Source organism: Lepisma saccharinum, chromosome 26, assembly GCF_977018435.1.
Source record: "Lepisma saccharinum chromosome 26, izLepSacc3.1, whole genome shotgun sequence".
In the NCBI taxonomy this organism is placed as follows: domain Eukaryota; kingdom Metazoa; phylum Arthropoda; class Insecta; order Zygentoma; family Lepismatidae; genus Lepisma; species Lepisma saccharinum.
Genome location: NC_139254.1, coordinates 9431310 through 9444293, shown reverse-complemented (window position 1 = coordinate 9444293; position 12984 = coordinate 9431310). Strand labels below are relative to the sequence as shown.

At 36.7% G+C, this 12984-nt stretch overlaps 1 protein-coding gene across 11 annotated transcripts in view; it reads left to right on the top strand.

Annotated features, from left to right (window-relative positions):
- Positions 1-12984, top strand: part of Rfx (regulatory transcription factor Rfx) — a 232568-nt gene that overhangs the window by 192761 nt on the left and 26823 nt on the right. For 8 of the 11 annotated variants that reach the window (XM_083112714.1, XM_083112713.1, XM_083112722.1 and 5 more), the window contains 5 exons: positions 167-269; positions 5107-5262; positions 8143-8244; positions 10744-10925; positions 12391-12601. In XM_083112714.1, coding sequence (XP_082968840.1) covers positions 167-269; positions 5107-5262; positions 8143-8244; positions 10744-10925; positions 12391-12601 — 754 coding nt within the window. The remainder of the gene's footprint in view (positions 1-166; positions 270-5106; positions 5263-8142; positions 8245-10743; positions 10926-12390; positions 12602-12984) is intronic. The other 3 variants (XM_083112718.1, XM_083112719.1, XM_083112723.1) reach the window with 3 other exon arrangements.

Below are 12984 nucleotides of genomic sequence, written 5' to 3'. Positions count from 1 at the left end.
GAAATTGACTGTTTTTGTACCGAAGTTTTGCTTTTTTATGTAACAAAAAAAGGTGCTTCTACTAATCAGGGATGAGAAGTTGAGACTTCAGTAATGTATGCAATTTTTATTCTGCCCTTACAGTTAAATATTGCCATGTTTTCTTACATGTTCTTTTCCCCGACAGGGCTTACCCCGTCTACACGGTGGGTGAGACAGCCACAATGTACACCCCTGCATCAGGGCAGTATTACAACACAGGAAACACAACTGCAGTTACTTATAGCCAGGTAATTAGCTTTAGAAAATAATATATTTTGTTGCGAATTCTTGCCATGAATCTGCAAACTCCTACCTTGTCGAATCCATAACATACTAAATCTAACATACGCATGAAATTTTGACTTGCATTTCTTGGATATTGTGAAGGCTTAAAGCAAACTTTCAAACTAATCATTAAGGCAGTTACATTTGTGATAGTTCTAACTAACTTTTCTGGTCTGTAGGATTTATGAGCACTTCAGCTTTTAGAATCTTATTGGATATTTTCCTTGCTGGATGGTGGGTAATTACAGAGGAGTAATGATTTATTCTAACAAATGAGGAGTATTAAATTTAAGTTTATTATGGTACCTTAATTATTTTCTGATTAGATGTACTCAAAGCCATGGGGGAATTACACTAGTCACAGTATCATTTGTTTAGATTTTCGAGTTGTGTAATCAGGAATAACTTTATAATTCTGAAATGTGTGAACTTGTCAGTCGTTAATGAACATGTTTCTGGGACAGTTTTTACATTATCATTTGTGCAGTACTAAGATATTGAAAAGTAACTACGGATTTTTTAAGTAATTTCTTCAAAATTTTCTGAACAGATGATTCTTGCTGAATGTAATTTTAGAATACTATGTACAAAGGCTGTCGCAGAGAAGGTGAGACAGATTTTTTCCTGGCTTGACAACACTGCCTATGGTTTTGGCACAAGTTGTCACATATTGCGAAACCACATTAGTGAGCAGCTGTGTTGATTCACGTGGAACGTGTTTCGTTTACCCCTCCAGGTTTTTGTGTATAACATTGCTTTTCGCGATGAGTATTCAAAATGAACAGCGACATGCCATAAAATTGTATTGGCATTTAGGGAAAAGTGCTGTGGAAACATATGCAATGTTTCAACAGGCATATGCCGATCAAGACAGACTGAGTAGATCCACAGTATTACCAAGGAGTCATTGAGACTCTGCGCCAGCACGTAGCAAAAAGAGGCCGCATTTGAAGAACTCCTTCATATTGCACTATGATAACGAAAGCCCTCATACCGCGTGGGCTTTTCAGGATTACGCGACGAAGAGAAAATTTCAGGATTACGCGACGAAGAGAAAAATAAAAATTCTCCAGCATACAGCCTGGACCTTGCACCATGCGAATTTTGGCTATTTCCACTTTTAAAGGCTGCTTGACATGGTCGTCATTTCGTGACGAACAAAGAAGTGATCACCGCAGCGCAAGTTTTCTTCAGTTCACTGCCTGAATACGAATTTTCAGAGACATTCACAAAATGGCAGGAGCGTATGGACGCTTGCTTAGCTGTCAATGATGCCTATTTTGAAAAAGATGTACGTCTACTCGATATGGCTGATTCTTAATAAAAATTTTGTGGTTTGTAATTTTTTTGTTTCATTTTATTGATTCTTGGAGGGGTCGATGTACATGCTTGTCTTTTAACTGCTACGCAGTCACGACTTTTTGACCTATTGCACTCATTTTGGTCTCAATCGGCAGCTAATGAACCACATTATCACCCTAGTACATTTGCTAGCCAATGGAGGTCGCTGTTTTCCTATACAGGAATTAGTCTCACCTTCTCTGCGACAGCCTTTGTACTTCATGCAGTAGTCATTTTGATATTTGCATCACTGAAGTAATCACCATGCATAACTTATGCAAGATTTACTACAATGTAGGGATGGGACAAATCACTTAGTTCTATATTGATATTGTCTAATATAGGCATTTTGGTGTATCAGTTTATTGGCAAAATTACCGATAATTTTACCAATTCGAGATATCTAACTATATTATAATTTAGTGTAATATTCTGCCATTTTGTTATAATATTCATGGATATAAACATGTAATCTCCTTACACTACTTTTTTTAAAAAAGTAAATTTGTAAATATGCAGCTTCTTTTGCATTGCAGCCATCTGGTAACACATTAATTAAGGGAGTCAATGAACCATCCAGGTTCTTCAAGAACTATTTGAAATTTTATATCAGATCATTAGAATATCGATTATCAGTATTGGTAAATTTTATATCGGTATTTAATTGGAGTCAGCCAAAATTTCATATTGGTCCATCCCTACTACAATTTATAATTTGGTATACCAAAGAATGCCTTTTATCAGCTAGAGTGAAAACATTTGAATATTTTACCTTCGACTTCACAATTGCAAAATCATTTTGAATGATACACAGGTGCATTTGAACAAGATAAAGGATAAAGATACATTTTATATGGATATTAGTGTCTTCTTTTGTAGGGCATTCTTCATAATCTTTGGGTTGTTTACCTAGTATTAATATCAGCCATTTGTCTCTTCAGGTGTGTCTGCTTCTTAAATTATGTATTTCTTGTTGTAACTCTCAGTGTGGGAACGGGGTTGAAAAATGCAGGATTGAGCACAACACAAACCAGGGTTTCCTATGACAAGCCTTAGCTTTGCTTTATTTTTCACTAGGCTGCCTCAATACTTTGGCGATAGACACTTGGGTTTAAGTCCTGGTCAAGCCTGCATTTTTTTGCGAGTTTCTACACTCAAGAATTCTCATGTGTCACAAAATAATGCATGAAATCTTAAGATTTTGAAAGTTGCTCTTTTACCTTTGGCAACATTTCATTCCAGAACTATGGGAGCTTTCAGACTGAAGGAACAGGCAACAAGGAACACGTGTTCTCCCATTCTATACATAAAAAGGCATTCACTGAGCATGCCCGACCAACAAACTGAGATGAGACAGACTGAAAGTGTCCCAGTCCAAGTTAAAATGGTTGCTTGTTGCTTGTCACTTTATTCAGGAAACTCTCTCTGTGTACATCGAACCATGTAGGGTTGTACATATTCTTCCAATGTTAGCTTGAGAAGCTTCTAGGAAACTGGAATGAAAAGTTTCCAAAAGTAGTGTATTATTTTGTAACACAACAGTGGTTAGGCGAACGTTTAAGGCACCTTTGACCGACACAGAGAACTATGTAGAATTTTCAGTGAAAACTCCAGGCTCGACCAGGACTTGAACCAAGGTCTCTTGCATACCTTTATATTGCTCTACCACTGAGCTACCGAGCTGGTGGCCTGGTTTTTCGCTGCCGTTGTGTTTTAAAGCCAACAGATCCTGTTGTGGTAGCACTAGCTGAGACGATTCCACACAGGTAAAACAGTGGTAGAGCAATGGCACGGTATGCCAGAGACCTAGGTTCGAGTCCTGGTTGAGCCTACATTTTTCGCTGAAAATTCTATGTAGTATCTCTCCTGTGCATGCCTAATTTAATAAACCAGAGAACTAGTTTTCAAAACTTCCTCTCCTTTCAAATTACTACTATGATATTCCAGAATGTGAAAAATTTCATTTGCTTGGAATTCCATCTGATTATTTTCTTAGATATTATGAATAGTTTAATAATCTTGCATATCTTAGATATTATCAATAGTTTAATAATCTTGCATATCCACGAAACTATTGAGAACATTTAGAAACAGCGAAAGTAAACCACATGAAGATTCATGTGAATGCTCTAGAAGGAATTTTAAGCATATCTAATTTTTCAGATTTGTGAATATCATAGCGGTATTTTGAAAGGAGAGGAAGTTTTGAAAATTGCTTCCCTGACATCGGAAAAAGGTTCAGCCGAGCCTTAAAAATGCAATCTCCTCTACAGCTGACCGCTCAGGAGAAGATCCCTGACGGAAGTAAAGTGAAGTGACGTAGCAGCAGGTGAATCCACTATTAGGGTCAGGGGTGTGCACCCTGAATGAAAAACACATTTGGGCTCGCTGTAACCAGTGCAGCGACACAAGTCGTTTAGGGTTACCAGAAGTTCTCTTTTACCTGAACAAATGCTGTTTTTCGGGTACTAAAAATGCTCTGGGCGTGTTTTTAGGAAAATTTGGAAATATCTGATTTTTTGGGATATAGACAACTGCTTAACTTCAAGATTAGTTCAAAATGTTATTTGTAAATAATTGTTAATATTGTTTCAGTTTTCAATTTCAAAGTAAAGAAATACAACCCTCTCAGTTGCAAGCGCAAAGAAAATAAACTTTTCTTGCAGCAAAGAAAAATTGTTGGACCTTTGCATCTCTTCTGTTGTCACCGCCGCACCACGTGAGGTTTTGATTTGAAAGCATTTGTGACATCTACCACGGCTCTTGGTGAGCAGCAAGTTTCTGACAATAAGTAAGAACGTGCAATTCGCCGTGGCTTACTTTGATTTGAGTTTCATGACAGAATTCAGAAATAGACAGTATTTTTTAACTGCCGTACTCTTAGTTGTTACATGGCAGTGGAGAAGTGAAGTTCTGTCGTTCAGCAATCTGGTAACCCTAAAGTCGTTGCCGTATATACTTTTAAAATTCTTTGAAATACAGTCTAAATAATGCACAGGATAAGCAATACAAAAGTATTCTGGCCACTGAGAGAAAAGCAGCAAACTGTTGCTGCGGACACACGCTCTGCGTGATTGACGCAAATCAACTCCCGCGCACTTCGAAAAGCCGCAGCAGAAGACTTTCTGCTACCCCTAAAATCTGCAAATGGACCAGTCCTTCCCTTCACACCCACTCGCCGTCAACCCTCATTCGGGGATCTTCTCGTGAGCGGTGAGCTGTACATTATAAGATTTAACTTTACAGTGTGGTTTGCCAACTGGGCGCTTAAATCTAGTTTTGTGATGTAGATATCGAGTGTCTTGTTATCACTTCTTTTATACACCACTGATTTCACATCCTTTGTTTCAAACTGCACACACTTGTGTCAGAATAGAATCATGTTTCACTTGGGGTGTCTTTCTGGTGGAAGGGTCACTGAGAAGCTTTCGAGGGTTAATGAGGTGGATTTCTCATCAGGTGACAGGCAGTATAACACAGGGCACAGCAGCCATCCCTGCTCAGGGACAGCTGCTGACTCAGGGGAATGGAACTTACCTCATCCAGCAAGGTGTAGACACTGAGGGCCACCCTTTAATTAGTACAACAAGAGCGTCTCCTCAGACTGTTAGTGCTGTAAGTATACGTTCTGTCTTCACGTGGTAAACTCTAAAATATCTCTCAGTCGTCAGCAACACTTGTTTTTGTGTATTAGGTTTTATTCATTATTGAATTTGTACACATTAATTTTTTATATTTATTCTCATTTCCGTTATATACTTGCTCTTTCTTTACTTTTGTATACTTTCTGCTAAATCTGCATGCTGAAGCGGCTATCTCATAACAGATATGTATTACATTATGTGTCCTAAATACGAAGTAGCTACTACTTTATATAGTGGAATTTGGTTCAGCGTTCGGAAAGCCAAATTTATTTTTGATTTTCTTCCTTTAATTTTTGTAACTGCTTGCTGTGATATGTTTGAAGGGTTTTGCATGTATTTATTTTCAATTACATATTCGTGCATGAGTGTGTATACACTTGTCTTTCCTCTTATGTGTGGCATATTTTTTTTTGTGTAAATATGTCTTTCATTTTTGTCTGAACATATCTCATTTTATACATATGTAAAATATAAATGCTGTATAGATATTAGGCATCATGGTTTTTGTAGAGGTAAAAATTACAAAGGTACATCCAGTATTGCATAAATGTTTCCTTTTATGCAGAAGGATGCACACATTACATAATAGCAGACAAGCTTCTTAACCAGAATCAAATTATTTGATTGGTTCCGTTCAGGCACTATAGGATGTGTTATGTCATGGAATGTATTGCCTGTGGATACAAGGGGACCATTCTATTACTTTTTCAAGTAATGCTTGTAGAATTCTCTTACTGCAAACTTGATAAAAGAGAATCAAAAGTAAGAATTTACTGAAACATATGTAATTGCACAATACATCACTATTGAATGAAAAGTTGATGCTTGAACTCCATCTACAATAAAGTTGGAGTACTAGTAATGTCTCATACAATTATTTAATATCAGTATTTTAATTACAATACACTATAATATGTAAAAAAAATGGAGACAATCACAGTAAATATACTTTTTATATTTTGTCATGGATTGAGAAAAGTGTATAGGGTAAGTTTGTATAGATGTATTGATATCTGTTTAATGAATTCTGGAATGGTGTTATATTTTTCTCCATGTTATGAAATACAGGCTGCCCATGTTATTTGTTCAGTTAACATAATTTTTGTTTATAAAATGTATATCTATTTTTTAAAAACATTCTATTGATTACAATGACATCTGTTACAATTAGAATTTCACTAAATTGATTAGATTTTGAATTAAATAGATATACAGAGGAGGTAAGTATGTGATAGACATTTATGGGTTCTGTTTCTTGAAAAATTAATGTTTACATGTCTTGCTGCAAATGATGATAGAATTAGATAATGACTTAATGGATTTTATGTTATATGTACAAGTTACTCCACAATTCCTTGTGCAGTTTTCAAATTGAATGTTAATATTGTATAGTTACAAACTCAAATTTCTTACACATTTTTATTAACTGGATGTTAGTCTGAAACTCCAATATGATTGCCACAAAATATGATAAATTGCTCAAGTATATATTTTCATTTTTTACATCACTTTTCTACCACACTAGGGTAATTAAAACAATGAAGATGAATAAGGACTTGATGAAAATAGAGGAAGGAACAGAAGAATGTATCATCTATGCCTTACCCAGGATTCTAACCTGAGACTCCTCTGTTCTTAGCATGCTATACTAACTAAAAACTCTGCCAAATATTTTTAATATTTGTGAAAACCTTGTCCAAAATCTAAGAATGTGAATAATTTGGAGCATCCATAACTATTTTTTAAAAAATATATATTCTGTGCTTGCTATTCCATATTATTAAAACAACACAAATAAAAACATTTTCATTACTAAAGTCCTCAAATGTTACAAAGTGTAAATGAGCTGTATTTATTTTGAGATACAAACAAGTACTTATTGGGATACCATGTTCGCAATTTGTTAAAATGTATATACGAGGGGCATTTAAAAAATAAGGGCTGATTATTTATAAAATGTGACTGACAACAGTGATCGAATTGCGCATGGGTCTATTGGTGACCCAGTAATCATTTTCACAAGTCAGCTGTTGGTTATCTGTGAGTTAGAGCTTGTTAAAATGGCTGTGCAATTACACAATCCCGCCAGTGGAGAAGTACTCTTTGTGATTAAATTTTTTAACTCGAAATGCCATAATGGTGCCAAAATTCACGGAGAATTGTGCGAAGGGTATGGTTAGGGTGTAATGGGTAAAGGGAAAGTACGGCAACAGTGTGCGTTCACACCCAAAAAAAGGCAACAAAGTTCAAGGGAACTCCATCTGCACGAAAAGTCATGGCAACTGTTTCCTGGGATTAACAAGCTGTGCTTTGGTGGTGGATTTCATGGAGCCGGGGAGAACAGTCATATTGCAAGCATACTCTTGACACACTATCAAAACAAGACATGCCATACAAAACCAATGATGTGGAATGCTACGCTCAGGAACTGTTCTTATCCATGACAACACTAGACCACACACTGTTGTCCTCACTCTCCCGACAATTCAGAGGTTCGGATGGGAACTTTTTGATCACTCCTCAAATAGTCCGGACCTTGTATCTAGTTAATATCACATCTTCCTTCACCTCATTCAGGCAGCGAACTTACGTGCAGAGGGTATAAAAAAAGCTTGTTCCACGGTACCAAACATGCTTCGAAAATAATGGTGACTGTTGAAAAATGAAGTATTGTAATCACTAATACAGTGTTGCTACACTTCTTTTCTTGTTTGATATAATAAATCAGCCCTCTCTTTTGAAATTCGCCTCATATGTGTGTGTGTTGGTGGTTGACATACTAATGTGTGTGTGCATGCATAACTTGTGGGTTTTATGGTACGTGGCCTGATTGACTGTCCTTTGTTGCCAGGATGCTGGTGTTACCTATATGGTTCCTGGAAGTACTAACACTTCACTGGATGGTGACGGCCATCCCAATCTTTCACACGCTACTCGTGTTTCACCAGCCACTGTAAGTCTCTCATGTCTTTCCTACTAATCAGTTTTCATGCATGTTGAATTTCTTGTTTGCTTTCAATTTGTACTAATTAACAATCTTCTTTTAGTCATGCTTTGGGGAATGAAAGACGTGGTAATATAATAAATGCGCAGAAGCAAGTTACTAACTTACTTCTGTGTATTTATTCATATTCTTTTAAATGTAATATGTATGTAAGGAATATATGTAAGGATTTTCATAAAGAGATGGAATGTAACTTTGATTTTTAATTTGTAGGTTGCAGATTTTCCCATTTTTTTCTTGTATTCATTGCCTTGAACCTAAATATGCCACTGGTTATAAGTATATACGCTCCTCACAAAAAGATTTGAAACAATTGGTGATATGCACTGCCTAGGAATTCTGTCTGGTGAACGTTCTGGTCTTTTCACCGACATATGCCACCATGCCTATTGCCAAACACAGTAATATTCAAATGTTGTTGTGCTTAATATAACAAAATTCCAAACTTTTTGTGAGCAGTGTATAATCTTGGAACTTCTAAAATCAAGTTTTCTTTGTATTTTTGTACAGAATTGCTTTCATATTCGACGACAAATGTAAATAATACACCGTTTCAAAAATACAATAATACATAGCATGTTGGCATGCATATACTTCTGGTTCATCATGTCTGGGTGAATTGTATATGCCACCTGCAGTAGAATCTTGTCAAAACAACACAAAGCATACAAATATGCCTTCCGCACTGCAACAGCACACTGTGGATGATGTAACGCCATCCACACGTAAGGGATTTAAACTATTTCAATTTCCAATCAATAATAGTATCAGCATTGGTACTGTCAGTTAGCTCTATTGTAATGCAGTACATTACAAGTAATAGCCACTCTCCTTGAGCTTGGTCATTCAATAGGGTACTTACTTTTCCTGATTCAAGATGCATTTTACACTTGAAAACCATATAAATAATCCCTATTGACATCGATACCATAACAAATATGTTGACATTAAGGATGAGTTGCATTAATTGTTACAATGTCATTAGCAGCTGATGTATGAATACTGGTGTATCAGTATACAGTGGAACCTCAATTTTACGTTTTTCAGGGGACCATTATGAAAAAAGTTAAAGATGCGGGAAAATGTAAAATCGACTGAAATTTTACATTTTGATTTGTTGGGAGCATGAAGACTGAATGTATAATGTAATGTAAAATCAATATTCCACTGTATAAAGTTTTCCATATTTCTACAAATGGCTTGAAATTTAATGGAACATTTTACCATTGTGTTATTGTTTTTGTGTGTAGAAAGGATTAATTCATGTTTGAGCTTTGTATTGTGAGATTTCAAGCAGAACATTCAGTTTGTAGTTGGTATCACATGAATTGGTGCTGATAGAGTGTAAAACTGCAAACGCTAGTTCAGAATTTAGCTATATACTCATCCCCAAAGTCAATATTTCTGTAATGATTTTGTTGCAGGAACTGGAGCATAGAAATGTATTCAAACTTTTTCTCCCCTCTCCCCCACTCCCCAAGAACAATGAAATAAGAGAATTGTGGGTTTGTAGTAGCTCCCACATAGCCGAATAGTGCTAGATGTCCTGTGTTCAAGTACTTTAAAAGAAAATGAAGCAGACTCCAATCTAGAAAAGGCAGATAACAGAGAAAGAAAAGTTGTTTGGCAGTCCGTGGTTTTCAAGGAGCTGTTGCAACTTGGATTTTAGTACAGTGAGTTTGTAGAAATATTGCCTACTTTCGTGACATACAGTTCCACTGATTAGATCCTCCTCGGTGGTGTAATGGTAATGTCATCACCTTGTAATCAAGGGGTCCCGGGTTCGATACCTGGTGGAAGCACATTGTGGTTCAGATACCACTTTAAACTGTAGAGCCTGTCCCGATTAGCTCTTCAGTGCATAAAGTGGACTCCAAACAAAAACTACAACTCAGAATCCAATGATTAGGCACTTACGTTAAAAGTAAGGCCAGTCATTAGACAATGTGCCTTACTTTTGTAGAAAATATTTAACTAAATTACCTAATATGCCACAATAAAGTAATCAGTTGTCTGACTGATATTTCGAACCAAGATCAGCACAAAACTCCACAAACAGCCCACAAAAGTGCACTGAGAAGCACCCAGCAAAACAATACACACTGGAAGCCGACCGAGCAATACAAGTTCTCAAGAGGATGGTGGCACTTCTCAGTGAAATATGAGTGTATGAGATAAGTAAGCAGTTTACTGCGGCAGATTACTTTCCCGCTATGTTTTTCGTTCCCTGAAGCATGAATAATTACCTAGATAAAATAGTCATGATTGTTCCAAGTCGCAGATTTTAATAGATTTCCTCTCAACAGTAGAAAAAGTCAGAGCTGTAGCTATAATAACACTTGCATTGTTGCTGAATTGTGCTTTCCACCTGATACTATTGTCAATTTATTGTCTTGCGTATATGTGGTGAAGTTACCGCCTTTCAACAGATATTCTTTCTGCTTACAGGTCCAGTGGTTGTTGGACAACTATGAGACAGCAGAGGGTGTTAGCTTGCCACGGTCCACACTATATAGTCACTACCTACGTCACTGTGCGGAACACAAGTTGGATCCTGTAAACGCAGCATCGTTTGGCAAATTAATTCGGTCGGTATTCCTTGGATTAAGAACGAGAAGGTTAGGCACAAGGTAAGTTGTCTTGGAAGGTCAATTTCAAACACTACTCATTAACTCTAAACCTGCTGGCAACATACTAGAGGAAATAAGTAGGAAAATGCTGAATAAACACTAGTTTTGCATGGAAGCAATCACGATGTACAAATTATAATTTGTTGAGATGTAGAAGTAGTAAAGTGATCAAAGGATTGTATACAAAAGATTTTTTGGTGTTTTTGTAAGTATGTTCAATGCATGTCGTACACCTTCTTTTCATGGTGTATTAAGGATGTTTTTCATGTTCTTCAACTAATGTTGTATGGTTTTTAAGACTTTGAAAATGAAATTGCGAAGTATATTAAAAACTTGAAAGGAAAAAAAGTCCATGTAACAAAAGTAATCTTCATTCTTCTCGATCTGTGAGCAGAATAATGAGAACAGAAGGTGGTCATAGGGAAGAGGGGCAAGAGGTGCTGTCTTGAAACGTGATGCTAGAAGAAGCATAGTTAAAAGCACCATGCAGTTGAGAATGACTAGGGGCAAGCAAATTTCGTTTTTGACGAAAACACGAAATATGAAATAACATGCTGTAATGTTCATTTTGCATGTTTCTGAAAGGTGTGAGGTGCATTTTTCTACCCTATTTTGTCACGAAATAATGCGAAATGAACTGCAAAATGCGAAATATTCTCTTAAACTCGAAATTTACAGTTTATATACTGACACGACACTTTCTGAAGTCTGAATTATCCTGTGAGTTATGCAATTCATGGAAAATTGATTAATTCTGCTGTAAATATTTGAGAAGCAAAAATGGACCCATTTACACAGGAATGAACTTAATACTCTGGTAACTACATAAATGTGCTATTAGAAGGGGTAAGTTTATTTTGTGTAATAAGTGCAGTTTTTAAATCAAATTTGGGATTATATTCACAATTTTAAAACCAAAATGTCATTTTATATAGTACTTTTGATGTGATTATTCACCACTATAACACCGAAATTTTATTTTATTTACCGCTTTTGAACCCGAAATCGACTCTGTTTTTGTACCGAAATTTTGTTTTTTTATTTACCAAAAATATGTGCCTCTAATAATGACCAATTAACATTTCTTTATTTATTTTTTAATGTCTTGTTTTAAATGGCGGGGTTAAGGCCATACAAAGCCTTTTCTTCCACGCAACCATATACATAAAATTGTACATTGTTATATTAAACACAAAGTCCACATAGTTGCTTGTTTACATGGTACGATGTCTGTTATAAGCTCCCAATTAGGCAAACAGCATTGGTGCATCGAAGTTAAAATTTCTTCCATTTCCGTCAACATGCTGCAGGACAACTAGCTTGAAAACTGATTGTTGGCTGCAAACTATCCATGCCACTAAAGGAGAAAAGACCAGGGTGTACTGATTTGGTTTTCATTTACTTTTACTTAATTAAAATAGCTACTGCAGCTATCCATATTCTGTCAATCTGTACTGTTTTATAGAGGGAATTCGAAGTACCATTATTACGGCATCCGTGTGAAACCCAACTCTCCTCTGAACCAACTCTCGGATGACGGATCTTCTATTGCTGTCAGGCAGCAGCAGACGTCGCAGAAGCGCTACAAACCTTTGTCAGGACAGAAGATGGATAACCAATTCGAACAAAATGCCAACAACTCTGCTTCCAGTAATTCTGATTCCACATCACCTCAGGTACGTAAGGTCTCAGATTCTGTGTAGTCACTTCATTGTGTGACTCATTTTTTTCTGTAGTGACTAAGGTAAAAGGTAAAATTCCCCGTGTATATAGTACCGTATCATGGAGGCACATTTTAGGGGGTGTGGGGGTAAGGCCGCACACATTTCCGATCGATCACCATGCTCCAACTGCTTTTACCCCCCCCCTCCTCCTCCCCCGGGTTGGCCCTAGGTACCCTTTGATTTCAGGCTACGAGACTCCCAGAACCACTTCATGCGGGGACAAGGCTGGAAAAATTCCGACCTTAGATCAGCCCACCCCGGGAATAAAACCAGTGTCTCCTGCATGGCAGACCTTTTTAATACGCGTATTCAATATAGTTAGGTCTCCTCTTTGT